Raw genomic sequence first — 19798 nt, 5'->3', positions numbered from 1 at the left:
GATGCAGAGTTCCCGTACACCCTGGTGAGACGCAATTCAATAGTGTTTCTCACCATTTTTATCAAAGTGCTGGCACTCGCAACTTTCTTTGGCGGGTTATTTTGCAGTCACACTCAATAAAAAAGGCACAGACGGTGAATCAGAAACCCATAGGGTGCGTTATTTCGCGGAACGATACCGTACAGCGCAAACGGACTAGTTGAAGACATGAAATATTACCAGACAAGAGTACGAAAACAAAAATGCTGGCGCAAATTTGACCAAATCTTGGCTGTATTTCCATTTTTTCTAAATGAGCCTGGTAGAAACGTTTGTGTTTAGTTAGCTTATTAGCTTCCATCCAGCCACTCTCTCTAGCTGTGACTCCATCAGGGCCAACGAGGTTCTGAGGAGCCGTCTGAAGCGCCACGGGTCAGGAGTTCATTTCAGACACTGAAACAAATGTGAGATGTTTTTGATCCAAATGACTGTTTCCTGGCATTAAAAATCATCAGGAGATGACTCATCAAAAGGTCGGACCATTGCGGCCTGAGGGGGAGGAGGCTCTGAAAGCGTGAAGACGAAAATATGAGCGATGGGACTGAATGATAATCCCTTCACCACGGATCAAAACCGTCTTGGATCAAATGCTTCATTCCTCTGACAGTCAAACACTTCACAACTTGCTGAAGAACTTCATAAAGAGCGTTGATCATGTTAGCTCGCAGAGGCGTTCAAATAAAAACACTTCAACATGATGACAGCCGGCAGTCAAGCTAAAAGCCAAGTGGACACCGACCTCTTTGAAGAGGTTCATGAAGCGCGGTCCAAAGCGCCACGGTTTATGGCGGTGACACTGCAGGGAGCTGACCGTCATCTGGGTGGCGCGCTGCGACGCCACGGAAACCATGAACACGGCGTCATACATCAAGGCCGCGTCCGTCTGTGAGGAAAAAAGGTCGTGATTAGAAACGAGTGAAGAGTGAACTTTTATCCATTCGAGAGAGTGTTGCCCATACATTCATTTATTTATGGTGGCCCGCCACAAATCAATTTACACCGCCACAAATAGATTTAGCACAACATATTCACCCTCCCTCATAAACCCATTATAATGGGACTGTCTGTGAATGTACTGTGCTGTCGTTCCAACGCCTATCATACCTCATATGCACCTGCTCTGAGGGAGAATAAGAAGACGTAGCAGGAGGGATCTGTGCTGCTAAAGTAGCAACTTTGTGGCTATGTTGGCGAGTTTTTTTTAGGGTTTTCCTTAGGGAACGAAATGTGTGTTCATGTCTCTTTTTTGGAATTTTGCCCATCATCCACTATCAGGTGAGACATGAACATACCTTCGGAAAGCCTTCAGAAAAAAACACCAAAAACCGTGAACAACGCCCCACTTGCATAATGTGACCTGCTTATTAACCAAGCTACAGCAGCATTGTTATGATTATTGATACCGTCATGACGCCGTCCATCAGGCCGCTGTCCTGTTTGGGTCCCTGCAATCTCTCCATGGCCCACTTGTCCATGGTGGACGCCACCCAGGGGTCATCGATGTTGAGCAGTCTGAATCCTGTCATGTTGACCCCGCTGTAGCGATACGGCTCCAAGTCCAAGGCAAACAAATCCTACAGCAGGTTAGACAGCAGGAATGTTAGCGTTAGCAATAGCATTTACGTACAGTACATGCGGGCTCTCCTGCTTGACACATCACAACATATCATAGAAATCCCTTAGCTCAAGCCAGGAACAGTCGATGAGCGTGACAACGCACCAGCGTGGTGAAGAAGAAGTGGTAGTACTCCGTCATCATTCCCATGGAGGAAAGCTGCCAAAAGGCAAAAATACAAATGAATAAAACTGTAAAGAGTTTCTTTTACACAAATATACACTTGCTTATGTAAAATATTTATTTATTTACTTCATCTAAATATATGGTTCCATGTTATAAACAAGGATATCATGAAATCATGATTTTTTTTAAACGTAGTATTTAAAGAAAACTAACATTTTCCATCCAGGTTGCTGCACATGCATGTAGTGTGTTGTCTTGTAATTAGCACACTGCTTTGTCACATTGTCGTCGCTTCAAGGAAAACTGCACTTTTTGGGGGGGAATTTTGCCCATCTTTATCTTTTATGTGCGTTCTAAAAACAGATAAAAAGCGGCAACTAAGAATGCACGTATTGGGATGCACCTATTCCATCTATAAAGCCTTCTGAAAAAAATCCCGCTCCTTTTACATGTAATGTGACATGCATATGAACCGAGATACAGCAGCATTGTTATTATTGTATTATTGTTATTAACACTGTTATGCCGAAGAACTACTTTACTGGCGTAGTGACACCTCACCGCACAACACCACATCAGCTAGCTGCTAGCGACTTCACCACACACTCGCCAATGCTTAAAATGGTTCATGGTTCATGGTTCATGGTTTTAATTCATCTTGAACATGCATACAAGTCAAACAGTTGCACATCACACAATGCAGTTCACAGTTTTGCATGTCCAAAAAGGAGTAGGCAGAAGCAAAGCTTATTTAATCCTACCCCTCATCAGTTTCACATCAATTGCAATACATTTATTCACCTCTTGTTCTTCCAGGTATGCTTTGTAAGGCTACATGACAATGTAGTGCGATCATAACCAAGGTTTTCACTTACTAAAAGGAAGTGAAATGAGCAAAATAAGTGGTCACAGGGTGGATATAAAACCATTAAACCTTGTTGGAGGGTTCTGGAGGTGTTTTAATAGCGGGCTTTCTAGGTGGCATAGGTGTGTCCCATTATGTGCTTTCTTCGCTGTGTCTTTTTAGCTGCACAGAAAAGGGTTGTGGATGATGGGCAAAATTTTAAAAAAGTGCAGTTTTCCTTCAAGTAGTTGTCACAATGTCAGGCACTTTTAAAGCACTTTGTCCAAAATCAACGCAATTTCCAAACCTTCGAACGTTAACATTCTAAAAGAAGCCAGAAGAACTAAAAATAGGCCATTTTTTCCCCACAGAAAGCACATCTTATTCACCATAAGTGGGTAATCATTTATAAATACCTGGTTATGCAGGTAAAATGTACCGGTGTCGAAAAAAGCCCACAATTTTGACATGAAATGATGGAATGATGGCTTTCTTTGTAAAATGTACATAAGTAATATGGAATGAAATAGATTCGAATTGTTCTTCCTGAGCACACGGACCTGCTTGAGGAGCTCAGAGGCCATATGGTAGGAGCAGTCAAAGAGGATGAAGAACTCCTTGTCCTTCTTCAGCTCTTTCAGCAGAGGACGTGCATCCTGGTTGCCAGGCGTCAGCTGGCGGATTTTGATCTTCAGGTTGAGTTTCGCGGGCGCCTTGATCAACTCCTGCATGCGCATCAGGCCTGCAGGTGAAAACGAGATTATTTGTCATATATTTACTTTTACGGCCACTTCGCGCTTTGCCGTGAGGAGGGGTTAAGGGATGGTCCACAATAAAGCTAACTGCTAAAATCTAAGAAATTAAAAAAAAAAAATTAAGCTAGCCGCTAAAAAAAAAAAAAAAAAATTGTTATCAAAGTTTGATGGGTTTTTTTATTTTATCAAATCAATTTAAAAGAAATAACACTAGATGCTAAAATCAAATAAATAAAAAAAAATAAGATAGGTGCTAAATATCAAATTATTTTTAAAAATACAAGCTGCTGAAATAGAATACAAAATAAAGTTAGATCCTAAAACTTAATGAATAAAAATAATCTAGCTGCTAAAATCCAATTATTTAAAAAAATGAAGCTAGCTGCCAAAATCAAATCAAATAAAAAATAAAGTTAGCTGCTAAAATTGAATACATTATAAAATCTAGCTGCTAAAGTCAAATAAATAAAAAAAAATAAAGCTAGTTGCTAAAATCAAATACATTTTCAAATAAATCTAGCTCAGTGAAAAAAAAAAAAAAAGCTAGCTGCTAAAATCAAATCAAATCGAAAATAAAGCTAGCTGCGTGTTGTGTTTGGACATTTCAAAGACAATCATCTTTGAAGCACAAACACAAAATCTAAATCAATAAGCTGTGACATTTCAGGGTGGACACTTTAAGAGCACACTATTGATTGTGATGTCAGGTGATGTGCTGATTCTCACCTGTCACTCATAAGTAGTCACTTCATTAGGTACACAATCCAATCACTATCAAAAGTTAGTGACCTAGCTAGTTAGAACGTTAATCATTTATGTATTTAGTTAGTTAGTTAGTTAAGTACCACTACTCATACGTCACTGTGGCATGAATGGTACAGTCCACACTTCTGTCTAAATGGCGTTGTCCATTGTTGTGTATTCATTATTTTAGTTATTTTAGCACCTTAGCCAGCTAGCTAAGCAATTAGTCAGGTAGGTAGCATGAGCCAAGGGATTGAGTAGTGATTGTCATGTACAATAGCTAAAAAGTTAGTCAGTTAGTCTTTTTTTTCACCTTTTGAGTCACTATGGCATGAATGGTACGATCCATACCTCAATCAAAATGGCCTATTGTGTTTTAATATGGTAATTGTTTGTCAGTTAATTAGCTAGGCAGCTAAGTAGTTTGTTAGCTATGTAGTTAAGTAGATGATTAGCTAAGTCGTTAGTTAGATAGTTAGCTAATTAGTCAGTCAGTTACCTTCCATTTTTGAGTCAGTCACTATGGCATGAATGGTACAGTCCACAGCACAGTGATACTGGTACTGTCCGCCTATTGTGCTTTATATGGTAATAGTTAGTTAAATAGTTACTATGGAATGAATGATACAGTACACACATAAGTCAAAGTGGTACTGTCTATTTGTTGTGTATTAATTGCTGTTAGTTAATTAGCACGTTTCTGATCATCAAATTGGAATATTAGTCAATGACAACACAACTGAACACAAAATGCAGCTTTTAAATGAAACTTTTTATGATTAAAAAAAATCCAAACCTACAAGGGAAGGAAGGAAAAAGTGATTGCCCCCCTGTTAAAACATAACTTAACTGAGATGAATTGGGGTCTATCAGTGTGGAAAAGGTTATAAAGCCATTTCTAAAGCTTTGGGACAAACCACAGTGACAGCCACTAGTCACAAACATGGAACAGTGGTGAACATTCCCAGGATTGGCGGCCAATCAAATTGACCCCAAGAGCGCAGCGACGACTCATCCAAGAGGTCACAAAAGACCCCACAACAACATCCAAAGAACTGCAGACCTCACTTGCCTAGTTAAAGTCAGTGTTCATGACTCCACCATAAGAAAGACACTGGGCAAAAATGGCGAGTTCCGAGACGAAAACCACTGTTGAAACAAAAAGAACATTAATGCTCGTCTCAATTTTGCCAGAAAACATCTTGATGATCCCCAAGGTCTTTGGGAAAATACTCTGTGGTTTGACGAGACAAAAGTTGAACTTTTTGGAAGGTGTGTCCCATTACATCTGGCGTAAAAGTAACGCCACAGTTTAGAAAAAGAACATCATACCAACAGTAAAATATGGTGGTGGTAGCGTGATGGTCTGGGGCTGTCTTGCTGCTTCAGGACCTGGAAGACTTGCTGTGATAAATGGAACCATGAATTCTGCTGTCTACCAAAAAGTCCTTAAGGAGAATGTCCGGCCATCTGTTTGTGACCTCAAGCTGAAACCAACTTGGGTTCTGCAGCAGGACAATGATCCAAAACACACCAGCAAGTCCACCTCTGAATGGCTGAAGAAAAACAAAACAAAAGACTTTGGAGTGGCCTAGTCCAAGTCCTGACCTGAATCCTATTGAGATGCTGTGTTATGACCTTAAAAAGGCGCTTCATGCTGGAAAACCCTCCAGTGTGGCTGAATTACAACAATTCTGCAAAGATGAGTGGACCAAACTTCCTCCACACTGCAAGAGACTCATTGCAAGTTAGCACAAAGTTGTTGCTGCTAAGGGTGGCCCAACCAGTTGTTAAGTTTAGGGGGCAATCACTTTTTCACACAGGGACATGAAGGTTTGGATTTTTTTCTCCCTTAATAATAAAAAGTTTCATTTAAAAAACGTACTTTGTGTTCAGTTGTGTTGTCACTGTTTGACGATCTGAAACATTTCAGTGTGACAAACACACAAAAAAATAAGAAATCGGGGAGGGGGCAAACACTTTTTCACACCCCCAGCTTTATCACAAAGCTGAGATGCCGTCTTCCCTTGAGATCCCGTATCTATAACCTCTTACATGTGTCGCTTTACAGAACATTGGGCAAAAATTCACCCACGCAGCCTTTCATTTTTCACCATGTGGCCCCCGCTGGAAAAAGTTTGGACACCCCTGAGTTAGTTACTCAGTTTGTGAGTTACAAGGAGCCTCTAAATGTTGGTGCAGATCCGGATAAAGGTGCAGACGGATAAATGATTTCCCCCTTCTGAATGGCACAGCCCACCCAGGAATGAAAATGGAGCCGCCATCCGCCAAGTCCAGTTTTGAGGACGTCTAAGAAGCTTTTTGTCTTCTGACTGTGCTTCAGTAACTTCATAAAAGGATTTCTTGTGATTGTGGTGGACCTACCAGTGCTGTCCTGGTAGACCACAGTCAGCTTCCTCCACTTGAAGAAGGTGACCACATCCAGGATGGCCCTGGCGATGGCCGTGTACTCGGGATAGAGGTTGATGAAGAACGTGTCTCTGTTGTCCACCGACGGATGCTTCCAGCGCGTCTGGATGTGAGGGACCTCTAGGGCGTTGCAGATGGACTGGACCGCGCTGACCGACGAGCTGTGGGAGGGTCCGAAGACGGCCACCACCCCCAGAGCCAGCTGGTCGCACACTGAAGACACAAGGACGTTGGACAAGAGGCCTTAGTTGTCCCTCAGTCTTCATTATTCATCTTAACAAAACACTTGTATGTGGGGACACTTTGGAAAACCCATAAAATGTCATCCATATGCTGCTTCCAGCCACTAGGGGGCATATGTGCATGCTATGTATGGGATTGCTATGATATGTTGTCAGAAATCCACATCATTTATTTGCGTCCTTCTACCTCTCCGGGACGCCTCGAAGCCGTCAAACAAGTTGATCCTCTGGATGTCGTAGGTCAGCGTGACGTTGGGCATCAGCGTCTTGTTGCGGTTGATGTTGTTGACGGCAAACTTGAAGGCGAGCTCATCCATGCTCACCAGCTCCCTCTCGCGCGTCTCGAAGATGCCACCTGGACGGACATAAAGACGGGGGAGAGGAAGTACAACCGTGCCGATGGAGTCCGTTTTGTTCCTTGCGTAACGCGAACGCCACGAGAAGACGGTGAAAGAAGACGCGAGCCGACGCCGCGCAGGGGCGAAGTTCAAAGTTTAGTTAATTTGATGGACGTCTTCACTGCGCTTTGCTTTGACGGCTCCCGGAAAAGAAATGCTGCGTTTCATGTCAACACTTTAAACGCTTTTAATCTTCCAGCTGTGGTGGGATGTTAACGTGCCGTGCCCTTCTAAAAATAGCCCTCCACACGCCTTGGTACACAAAAGTATTGGGACAGCAACCTCAGCCACCCTCAGTGTTGATGCCAACCAGGACAAATACAAACATTTCTACCTTAAAAGGCCAAAGTAAAGCAAACAAAACCGGCTGTTCCACTAAATAACTAAATTTAATCTTTTTTTGGCTTCCTGATGAAAAAAAATAAAAGCTGAACCTTTTTTTGGAATATTTTTACAGAACTGAGGAGGAATGGCTCAGGTACCCTACTTGTTGGAGCATTAAATATTTTTTTTAAATAACTGCACTGTTGTTTTCAAAAAGTAATTTTATAAATACAGTATATACAATGATATAAAACAAATATGTATAGTAAATAGTTTTTTAAATACTAATATCTAATCAACAGTACAGTATATTTAAAAGAAGAATTCAAAATAATATGTCAATACATCATATAAATAAATATATATACACATATGAATAAAAAAAATGACCTGGACATGTTTTTTTAAGTTTAGTGACGACTGTAATTTTTTTTTTTTTTTGCTTGTTTATTTTTTTTTTATAACTTTTAAATTTTTTACTAACTTGCTTTACAAACAAGGCATCCCATTATAATCCCTTTTACTCTCAGGCACTTAAAAAAGTGAGAAAATGCCACTCGTGTATAAACATTTATTCAAAAAACCAAAGTAGTAATCTTGAATAAAACTAACAACTAATTCATAAAAAAGATTAATCATAGTTGTAAATAATGAGCAATAATTAGCACACAGGTTGTAACCCCAGAGAAGTTTCTCTCACCTATCCGTAGAACCTGAGCCGAGCCGAGCCACGGCTGGACGAGCAGCACAAGCAGGAGAACCAGGGGGGTTCTTGAGTCCATGTTGATCCAGCCCAGGTCACCATGACAGTCTGGAAGACTCTTCGAGCTCCTCTTGCCTCCTCCTGAAAGTCACCTCCATCTCCATCACGTGAACTTGACAAGAAGACACAAAGAACCTCCACCAAGGAGCACTGAGCGGTCCAAAATATCAGCAGTCATGTGACCCGAATTTCAGGTCCAACATAATCCCGCTAAAGTATTTCAAATTCCTAAAACTGGCTCCGAATCAACAGCAGCCGTCACTCTTTCATTCAACAGCATGAAGATGAGAGCGAAAGCGTTAAGCCACATTCTGTACGACCGGCTGACTTCCGACGACGCCCTTCAAAATAAGAGACAAGCCGGAAAACTACTTACATGGAGTACGTTTGGGTGTAAATGGAAAAAAACATGCAACCTATCGAACAAATGGTCAGTCCACCTCAGTAAGTACACTTAACAGCTAAGTTATCAGGTTTAAGTCATTTTTTTCCTCATAAACGTTGGATTAAGCAAGATGTATACCTAATGTTGTGGCCGGTGAGTTTATGTTTTACACGCACACCAGACAGGGAGTCAAACACCTGAAATAGCACGTCAGGGTGCCCACTTTTACATTGAAGCTACAGCAGAGGTCCCACCATGCCTGTCCGTCCTTCTTTGGGCTGCTAGGATTAAGCAGCAGATGGCCTGGCAGCGATGCTCCTGCAGGATGCAGGCTGGTCCTGATGAGAGCAGAAATAATCTTCAGGTTACAGAGCAGATGCCAGATTATCTTCCCGAGGAGGATCCTTATAAAACTGTCCTGCTTGCTTGGATCACCTCCTGCAAAGACCATAAACACACACACACACACACACACAAGCCACACATTGTGACGTCAATCACCAGCGTGCATTAAAATATCTTAAGTCTGACTTTTTGTGACATTTGGAAAAAGTCAAGAGATTTCCAAAAGGGTCCATTTCTGCATTGTCTTCAAGGGAAAAAATGTCTTCCACGGCGTCAGTGCTGACATTTTCTTCACCATGAAGTGAAATGTGAACTTTCTCAAACGATGGCGGCCAGTCTTCTAATGATGACAGATTGATGATGATGAAGAGAAGACGACAGAAGACACACTTTAAGAACCGAATACAGAATGAGCAAAAAGGGTAATCAGCAGCATCTTTGTTGGGAAGGACCAAACATATTTGCTAATGGGCCCTGAACGCATCACAAAAATGACAAAGCGGAACAGTGCTTTTTGCAAGCTACTCGGCAAAGGAAAATCATGTTCGCAATAGGAAATAAATAGGGGTGTCACGAGGCACGAGTTTGGGTCCACGGCTCTTGGGGGGCCGGCCTTGGTCCTTGGTGGGAGCTCGGCCTGGCTGTGTGGGGCGGGGCTTGCTGGGTGCTGGGAGTCAGTCTTTGTCCTTTCATACATTCTCTGTGACAATTACACGTTCACACATTTGCGCACATTTATGCGCGTATATATACATGCACACATACGCACCTACAGAGATACCTGTACACGCAAACATATACACACTCACAGTACATACGTACTTCCACACATAACTCACTGATTCACTCAGGGTGTTATCATGTTGTTGGTTTTATTACAGCGACGGTGATCTCCTGACTGTGTGGCCAACATGCTAACCACTAAGCCACCGTGCGGCCCTGTTCACTATCATGGTTAATATTTTCATTACTATTATTACCAACAATAAGCATGACTGTTTCAATGTAGTATTATCACGGTGGCTGTTGATAGTATTTTGTCCTCTCCATGATGGTCTTTATGGCCGTCGTAGACATCAGCTGATGTAGTCCTGTTTGTTTCTGTTGTTTTGTTATTGCCGTTGCAATTGTTTTTGTTGCTGTTGTTCCTGTCTCTCTCTGTGTTGTCCCCCTCTTGCCCCCCTGTTTTCTTTTCTCTTCTTTTCTATCCCCTCCTGCTCCGGTCCGGCTGCTCCAATTTGCATGACAATAAAACATCAAATCAAGTCAAATAAAATCCATATAACAGGGAGAAGAGTATCTTACATGTTTCCCTGGCAGAGAAAATCTGTTCAGCACGTAAGGGCATCTACATCAACAATGCTACCTAATGATTGGACTGGACAAAAAAAGAATTATTATTTAACTGAGTCACAAAACAATGCAGGTGCGTTTTGAAATGTTTTTTGTCCCACAAATTGACGCTCAAAGATATTTTGTCAACATTTTTTGATACCAAACAAACCACTGTTATGATAATATATTATAATAATTATACAGCTCAGTGTTTTTCGGTTGTCTACTTTGTCTATTTATGTAAGGGCTGTCCAGCGGTCCTTTCATAGTTATGATTTAAAAAAAATGATTTAGAATAAATAACAAAATCTATACAAAAACAAATCTTTGTGTTTTTATTCATTATTAGTATCAACTTTTTACTTCTGTAAGTCTAGTCACATTATGCCTTTTTGCTCTATTTTTCCACTGGCTTTTTGTTTAATGGCAAGTGTGTCCAAGCTCTGCCTGGCAATGCTGGTTAGGGGCTGGGTTGCATTATGGAGGGTTTTTTTTTTCTTACAGCTTTCAGACATGCACTGCACGACGTTACAGAATTGGAGCTCATTTCCGCGCGCCTGCTCGGCAGATGGCTTGTATTTAATTACCGAATAAATGCATGATGCAAGAATCACTTAAATGCACACCCTTACTTGCTAAACATACAGACGGTGTCGCTAAATTGTCTTTTTTTTTTTTTTTTTTTTTCTTCTTTTTCTTTTTCTTTTCTTTTTCTTTTTCTCTTTTTCTCTGTCGCTAAATTGTCAACACGGATTTCTTCTATGTATGAGGTGCGTTATAAATTGGAACCGATGCTTGACAGTTGCCAACAAATGCAATGAGCGTCAGTGGAAGCACTCTGTGATTAAAGGTGTGGACAAGTCCGAACATCTAAATGGGTTGATCTGACAAATCTTTAAGTAAATTTGATCAAATGTAGAATTACATCAGTTTCTGCTTGGACATCAACAAGTAGCAATAACTCCGTTTGAAAAAATGCCACATCACTCGTTGACGCTGTGAACACCAAGGTAGGTTGGTTTGCAAGGTGTGCTTAAAGCACTTAATGCCGCGCTTCCAGCAATGCCTCGCACCCTGCCACTTCCATATTACTGCATCATTCATAGTAGCGATGCCGCCCTGTTCTCAAGATACAGCTTTTCTCCAAACGGGAAATCTCGTCATGCTTTAATCTCGCGAGATCTCGTAAACCCGGTTCTCACGATAGCTTGTCTCCATATGCGAAATCTCGCCACATTTTAATCTTGTGAGATATTGTGAGATCTTGTGTGACGACATCCCTAGAAGTAAATCATATAGCATTTATAATTATAATTCATGTAATATAAATCTATCAGTACATGGAAATGTATTAATAATTCCAAAATATATACAATACAACCTAATCAAGGAAATTTTATTTTTTTTAAATATGTAGTTGTAATGCAAAATAAAAAACTCCAATTATATATTATATACATATAATTATAAACTGGTCAAAAATAAGGTGAACATATCTGTCAAATCAAACTGTCCACTTAGGAAGGAACACAGATTTCCATTGATAGTTTTTGTGTGATTATGCTGACAGCATTATACATTTGTTTTACATGAAAGCAACATTAATACATTTTAAAGCTCTTTCAAAATTGTATTTAGACATTTTATGAGATTTTAAAATCATTTCAGGCATTTAAGGCCTTAAATTGTAATTATCGGATTTTACACTTAGGACTTTTTAAGACTGTGCAGATGCCCTGTTTAAATAATTCAATATTATGGAGTGCACATATCACACACTATTTTCACACAATATTTTGATACCAGTATGTGAAAAATACGGTGACTAACACGTAAATGGGAATACAGTCATACCTCGCCACATCGGGGTTGGAAATTTGTGGCTTCACCCACGGTTTTCCAAAAATATCTCAAGAAATCATGCCGTTTCGCGGTTGAAGACTATTAGTTCAAAGAATGCATATTTAGGCAAAAAAATGTTGCCTAAATGAAGCATTTTCACACATAAAAATGAACTAAAATACAAATATCAGGCATTCAAAAGACGTTAATGAATTGTAGTATTCTTCCTTCAGCAATGTCACTGTAATGTTCGGTGGAACATACAAGCGCCACACTTGATCGCTGGAACAACAGGATTTTATTGCAGGTTTGAATTATCTCACAACAGGCACAATATCAACATAATAATTGTAATAATATTAATATCATATAATAATAATGCCAGGTCTGACCGGCATCCTCGCCCACCATCGGAGCTAACTCACCACCAGCTGGTGATTGGTTGACAGCTACGCTCCTCTGTTCACCCAATGTCCAAAACGTATGGCCGCAAGTCCGGCAACATGGCCACGAAGTCAATCATCGAAATGTGACAAGCTGTTGTCAATAGACTCCACATCTTACAGACTAAGTTTTGATTCACATGGTAATAAAGGACGAAATGTGTCCCTTGTCAGTTCAATACAGGACGGTTGCCAACCTCAGCTAGCCCCTAATAAATGCCTATATTGAAATAATACTTTTTAAAAAAATTTGTTATAATAATATAAGGATGACACCCTTGATATTATTTTACGTTGGCACGTATAATAAAGAAAAGTCAACCGAATAGCAGGAATTTGTATTTATATTATATACATTATACTTGTTTCATGTAATTATTGAAGTACATAATTATTTTAATTATTTTAAAAACATTACAATTAAATAACTTAAACAGACAAATTGCAATGAATCAAATATATAATATCCATAACATACAGCAAAATCAATAAGTGAAAAATAAAAAACGTGTATTTATATTGAATAACAATTAATTTCATTACAGAATTTTGTACTATATGAACTTTTGCCAGTGTCCAGACTTTAGGGACCTTGTACTACAAAGTCATCAATACATACAACAATGATTGTATGAGTCTTCATGTCCTCTGGTAGATCCTGGACGCAATGAACCAGGACAGTCGCGTTCCTCTGGTGCGCCTGCAGGTGGATGGAGGCATGACGTCTAACAGATTACTGATGCAGCTGCAGGCTGACATCCTTGGAGTATGTGTCGGTATATCTACCCTCCTGTTTCCCGTTTTTGCCCGTCGCCCTCTCGTTTAAGTCGTTTCCCGTATATTTCCCGAATTTTAACTGAGTCAAAAACTAGTATGGAGGTTTGCCGGACTGCCCAATGTTGTTTGTAATGTCCGACACTAGATGTCGCTGTTGCTTTCTGGTTAGCAATGTAATAGTGCTGGGGACGAAGAACATTTCTTTTAAACATTCATCGCTAACCATCTGGCGAAGCACAATCCTCCACATTAGCCAAACAACTGCCGGGTTCTGTTGTTTATGTTGTTATATGCCAGCTGTATGGTGTAGTTCACACTCCGCGTCACCGGGTGGGGGTCGTGTTATACTGCCGGTGGCACCAGAAAAACACCGGAAGTACTATGGTGACGCGTGTTCATGATTGCGTTTATTTAAATATTAACCACGCAGCTACTTTGCTTTTCGCAACAACATCACACCAACGTTTGTGTGTTTAGAATTGACTATTGTCTATTGTCTATTGCTGTCGTTAATTGTATAATATTTAGTTGTATGAAATATATTTACCGCCGCTTCTTATTGGATCGACGTTAACCACGTGACCGTAACAAGCTAAGTAATTCGCGTGAATTTCAGTCATTTAAGGCATTTAAATCAACAGTTTAATATTTTGCCATGTAAAAATGCATTGTTGTTTGGCGTATTGACGCGTGACGGTGGTTGGGCAGTTGGTGTGTGTGTAACCCTCACTTTAGTTTGTTGTGTCAGGAGTCACTTCGTCCGATCTGTCCAAACGTGGTTATCGCTTCTCGGCCTTTTGGCTAAGATCAAGTGTAGTATCTGTTCTTATCAGTTTAATATCTGATACGTCCCCTATCCGGGGACCATATATTAAATTGATTTTTGGAACAGGGAGATGGAATAGGGGCTTGCTCCGTCCACTCCACGCATCGACCTGGTATTGCAGTACCTCCAGGAACGGTGCACACCCCATATTTGTTCAAAATAACCGAACCGAAATCGTGTACTTTCTGGGCAAAGTAGAGCATTCATAATCAATACAATAAAAGATTAACACTAAAATAATGTATGAATTTATCTTTAAATGTATTAATTATGAATGCAATTTTGACAACGTATTTTAGATATATAAGTTAAAACTGTTATATATAGACATGTACATTGTAGTACTAAAAAAAGTGTAATCATTTTTAAAATATTTATAATGGAATATAAACAAAATATGTACAGTATATTTAAAATAAATAAATGTCCATATTTTCTTTGTATAATTGTGTTGTACATGCATTTTCGCCCATGTGTCCAGACATTATGGATATATAATAGTATATAAATTAGGATTATTAGCAAGAATGAGGCCATGAAAGGTTCTGAAATAGACTACAACTTTCTCCCATTGGCTCAAGTCAAATTTGTGCTTCTTTCTTTTCGCCCTGTTGGCCCAGTGAAACCTTCCATGTCGGAGACAACGGCTCTGGGGGCCGCAGTGGCGGCAGGGGCTGCAGAGGGGGTCAAGGCATGGAACTTGAGCCCCTATCATCTTCCTCGCATCGCTTGTGAAAAATTCCAGCCTCAGATCAACTGTGACGGTATGAAAACACAAGCAAAAAGGCCTCAACTATTCTGAAACGTAGACCTGGACTGTGGTGGTTCTGGAATCAGCTCTCCTGATTTGTGCCATGTTGTCATAGAAAGCGAGGCGGCCCTGACAACGGTACGTTGGTATGTAAAAAAAAAAAAAAAAAAAAAAAAAAAAAAAAAAAAAAAAATCATACTTGTGACTCTCACCTTCTCCACCATCAATGTGAGAAGTGTGAAGTCGAAAGTTAGAGCTCAGAGTGTTTTATCCTTCCTTCAAACTTTTAAGTCAGATGTGTTTCTATTACAAGAATGTGGTTTACCCTTTTTAAAAAGCTACAAACAGTGGGAGGAAATGTGGCCACAAACATCCTTATGGAGCGGGTCAAATGAGAACAAAAATGACGGAGTGGCCATTTTAATCAACAACCCCCACGTTACGGTGAAGGGGAGCACCGTGGTGAGAGAGGGACGAGCACTATCAGCACACTTGACTTTTATGGGACAGGATTTTAACCTCTTAAATATTTATGGTTTTAACGAAAAAAATGAAAGGTATGATTTTTTAGAAAACTTGCAGTTCCACATGTTAGGCCGGGTACCTATAGTGGTGGGGGGGGATTTTAATTGCATTTTAAGCAGGAAAGACAGAAGGGGGGCGGGAGAAGATTTTAAAGTTGATAAAACATCGGTTTTATTACAAGCCATGAGTAGGGATTTCAAACTGCACGATTGTTATAAAGCCATGCATCCTAGAGAGGAGGGCTTCACCTGGTTCAGTGGCGACAGCACCAGAGCCTCTCGCATAGATTACATATTCACACGGGATTGGCCACCTACTGATGCTAGATTGACCCCTGTCTTTTTCTCTGATCACCTGATTCTCTCCTGCACTCTCTCACTCCCCTCGGGTGTGGTAGTGGGAAGAGGTCCGTGGAAACTGAATTGCTCCCTGCTGGAAGATCAAGACTTGGTCAGTCAGTACAGGGAGCGGTTCAAGGACTGGCAGACCCTTCAAGACTTGCATGTTTCACGAGCACAGTGGTGGGAAATGGTGAAGTTAAGGACCCGGCTTTTCTTTCAACAAGCAGGACGGAAAAAATCTTACAAAGAAAAAAGATACATGATAGGACTGCAAAAACGCTTACAACGTTATTTTAACTTAACACTAAAAGGGCTGAATTTCAAGGAAGAAATCAAGCAGGTAAAAAATGAAATGGCTACTCTAGCAAAAATCAAAAGTAAAGGTGTTATCTTAAGGAGCAAGGAAAAAGAAATAGAAGAAGGGGAAAAATGCACCCGCTATTTCTTTAAAAAAATCCTAAGCAAGCCAGGAGGTATTTTAAAATTACAAAATAAAGAAGGGCGCATAGTGGAAACAACAACTGAAATAAATGAAACAATAGAACGCTTTTATCAAGAACTCTATGCAACTAAAAATACAAAGCCTGAAGCTATTTTAGAAGTTTTAGGTTTTATTGAAAAATCAGTGAGCGAAAATGTGCTTTTAAAACAGGATTTTACTCTCAAAGAGTTAAATAAATGCGTCGTGGCTTTTAAGAAGGGGAAGTCCCCAGGTGAGGATGGGCTCCCCTTGGAATTTTATTTAACTTTTTGGGATATTTTAGCACCAGAGTTACTCGCTGTTTTTAAGGAATTTGAACAAAGTAGCCGACTACCTGACAGTTTTAGAGTAGGGATAGTGACACTCCTTTATAAGACAAAAGACAAGACCGATCTTAAAAATTGGAGACCTATTACCCTTTTAAACTGTGACTGCAAAATTTTTAGTAAACTTTTAGCGACACGTATGTCCATGTTTTTAGATGACTTGATTGACCCGGATCAAACCTGTGCCATCCCAGGGAGGAAGATCACAGACAGCCTCATGCTGATTCGTGACACCATCTGTCTTGCGAGAGACAGAAACATTCGGTTAGTAGTCCTAAATTTAGACTTTGAGAAAGCCTTTGATCGGGTCTCGCACCAGTACCTTTTCAGGGTACTGCAAAGAATGGGTTTTCCGGAAAGATTCGTAGCGTGGGTGGGACTGCTGTACCGGGATATTACCAGCAAATTTGTGGTAAACGGGAATCTGACAAAAGCAGTCCAAATTAACTGCGGTGTCCGTCAGGGATGCCCGTTATCTGCCCTCCTGTATGTTTTATGTATAGAACCTCTGGCACAGATTTTGAGAAGGGACAGATGGATTAAAGGGGCGACTATTCCAGGGGGACTCGTACCAAAATGTATTTTATATATGGACGATTTGAACATTTTATGCACGGATATTTTATCTGTTAAAAGAGCACTGGACCTGACTGACTTTTATGGACGGGCCTCTGGGTCAAAACTCAATAGAGAAAAGACCCAAGCCCAGTTTTATGGACCCTGGACGGAATCGGAGAAGACGGGACTTCCCCTGACTGTGACACAGACTGACCAAAAAATACTGGGAATTAAATTTGGCAAGGACGGGGGAGGTGAAACAAATTGGGGCGACGTGGTAGGGAAAGTTAGGCAAAGACTGGGGTTTTGGGGACTGAGACAGCTGACCCTGGAAGGAAAGGTTTTAATCATAAAAGCTGTGATTTTACCTTTGCTTTTATTGATCAGCTCTGTTTTTACCCCCAAAAGAAACGTTCTTTTAGACCTGGACCGAGCCATTTTTTACTTCCTTTGGGGCTCCAAGTGGGAGAGAGTGAGGAGAGAAGTCATGAAAAAATCAAAAGGAAAAGGAGGAAAAGGAGTGCCAGACCTCCAAATATTCCTTGGAGCGAGATACACGTCCCTACACCTGATGAGTGCGATGAGCCCATCCAGTAATCCCAAAACAAAAGCGCTGGCACGATACTGGATGGGCTCCTACTTAAGACGGCTCAAACTGATCCCCTTAGATCAAACTGTACCTGTTTCCTTTAATTTACCACCAGCATATGCTTTTATAAGGACCTTTTTAAGACATTTTAATCTGGAAAAAGAAACTTTTGACGTTTTAAAAAATCATCGCTCTGTCGTTTCTGTTGTGCAGGAGCGGGATCCAGTGAGTCCAGTGCGCGGGCTCGCACTTGGCGAGCCCACAGATGTTTGGCGCAACGTCAACCACCCGGCTCTCCCAAACAGACTCCGGGACCTGGCATGGATGGTGGCCCACGAGGTCCTCCCAGTCAGGTCCGTTATGCACTCCCGAGGAATGGCAGCAAACTCAACTTGTCCCCGACCGGGTTGTGGCGCCCCTGAGACGGTGAGGCATCTCCTCTGGGAGTGCAGTGCTGCCAGAGACCTGTGGGCGACAGCCGGCGACCTAAATTTCCCGGACTTGCCAGCAAGGGAGGTCCTAAACGCACAGCTCGTGCTCTATGGGGCGAGCCACCAGAAGTTAAACTGCAAGGAGTTTGAAAAGCAGTGGCTCGCCCTCGCCGCCATCAAAGACGCCATCTGGACCTCCCGCAACTTGCTGGTAAGGAGGCACAGACAGACCCCCCCCGTGGCTGTGATCCGAATGGCTGCAGCGACTCTGACAGCTGCAAGCGGCGGGCCAAGGACACAGTCACAAAGAAGAGTCGTCTGTGCCCACCCGGAGGTGGCACCCGGAGCTTCACAGCAAAGGTCTCGGCAGCGACGGCCTGGCTCTCCGGGAGAGGAAGGAGGGAGAAATGAAGAAGGATGAGGGCCTCGGGACGTCCTGGCAGCGTCCTGGAGAATTACTGTCTGGGAGAGTGGGGTGAACTCACTATTGATCAGGACTCACTGCACTCCTGTGCAACAGACGACACTGAAGCTTATTATGACTTTTTAAAATGGTCTGTACAAATTTTACACATTTTGCTGCCTGCAACACTTTTAATTTTACAGAATTTTTACTGATTTTATTTTTACTTAAATTATTGGTGTTGTAAATAATTGAATTTTAAAAGGCATCTTTAAAAAAATGTTTTGAAATGTAGTAAATTTTTTGTAACAGTGACAATAAACACGTTAAAAAAAAAAAAAAAAAAAAATCTGTTCTTATCAGTTTAATATCTGATACGTCCCCTATCCGGGGACCATATATTAAATTGATTTTTGGAACAGGGAGATGGAATAGGGGCTTGCTCCGTCCACTCCACGCATCGACCTGGTATTGCAGTACCTCCAGGAACGGTGCACACCCCAAATTTGTTCAAAATAACCGAACCGAAATCGTGTACTTTCTGGGCAAAGTAGAGCATTCATAATCAATACAATAAAAGATTAACACTAAAATAATGTATGAATTTATCTTTAAATGTATTAATTATGAATGCAATTTTGACAACGTATTTTAGATATATAAGTTAAAACTGTTATATATAGACATGTACATTGTAGTACTAAAAAAAGTGTAATCATTTTTAAAATATTTATAATGGAATATAAACAAAATATGTACAGTATATTTAAAATAAATAAATGTCCATATTTTCTTTGTATAATTGTGTTGTACATGCATTTTCGCCCATGTGTCCAGACATTATGGATATATAATAGTATATAAATTAGGATTATTAGCAAGAATGAGCCCATGAAAGGTTCTGAAATTGACTACAACTTTCTCCCATTGGCTCAAGTCAAATTTGTGCTTCTTTCTTTTCGCCCTGTTGGCCCAGTGAAACCTTCCATGTCGGAGACAACGGCTCTGGGGGCCGCAGTGGCGGCAAGGGCTGCAGAGGGGGTCAAGGCATGGAACTTGAGCCCCTATCATCTTCCTCGCATCGCTTGTGAAAAATTCCAGCCTCAGATCAACTGTGACGGTATGAAAACACAAGCAAAAAGGCCTCAACTATTCTGAAA

The 19798-nt window shown here is 40.9% G+C and overlaps 1 protein-coding gene, 1 non-coding gene and 2 pseudogenes across 5 annotated transcripts in view; 3 read left to right on the top strand and 1 right to left on the bottom strand.

Moving 5' to 3' along the window:
* Positions 1–8577, bottom strand: part of LOC129182784 (glutamate receptor ionotropic, kainate 1-like) — a 28498-nt gene extending 19921 nt beyond the window's left edge. For 3 of the 4 annotated variants that reach the window (XR_008570690.1, XR_008570691.1, XM_054779301.1), the window contains exons 1-7: positions 8218–8571; positions 6983–7150; positions 6509–6766; positions 3185–3366; positions 1760–1813; positions 1443–1613; positions 779–922 (exon numbers count right to left, since the gene is read on the bottom strand). Coding sequence is in view for 2 of the 4 variants with exons in the window: in XM_054779301.1 (XP_054635276.1) it covers positions 779–922; positions 1443–1613; positions 1760–1813; positions 3185–3366; positions 6509–6766; positions 6983–7150; positions 8218–8299 (1059 nt within the window). In the remaining 2 variants the exon portion in view is untranslated. Of the gene's footprint in view, positions 1–778; positions 923–1442; positions 1614–1759; positions 1814–3184; positions 3367–6508; positions 6767–6982; positions 7151–8217 lie in introns of all 4 variants that reach the window. The other variant, XM_054779316.1, reaches the window with a different exon arrangement.
* A 4720-nt stretch (positions 8578–13297) lies between these two features.
* LOC129178889 (uncharacterized) lies at positions 13298–18714 on the top strand (annotated as a pseudogene).
* On the top strand, positions 14189–14379 carry LOC129194667 (U2 spliceosomal RNA). The gene has a single exon (XR_008573787.1). It is a non-coding gene; the product is annotated as a U2 spliceosomal RNA (small nuclear RNA).
* A 220-nt stretch (positions 18715–18934) lies between the features above and the next one.
* LOC129194673 (U2 spliceosomal RNA) lies at positions 18935–19140 on the top strand (annotated as a pseudogene).
* Positions 19141–19798: the final 658 nt, after the last annotated feature.

The sequence above is a fragment of the Dunckerocampus dactyliophorus genome, chromosome 1 (assembly GCF_027744805.1).
Source record: "Dunckerocampus dactyliophorus isolate RoL2022-P2 chromosome 1, RoL_Ddac_1.1, whole genome shotgun sequence".
NCBI lineage: Eukaryota > Metazoa > Chordata > Actinopteri > Syngnathiformes > Syngnathidae > Dunckerocampus > Dunckerocampus dactyliophorus.
The sequence above is the reverse complement of the archived record's forward strand: the minus strand, read 5'-3'. Positions and strand labels throughout refer to the sequence as shown.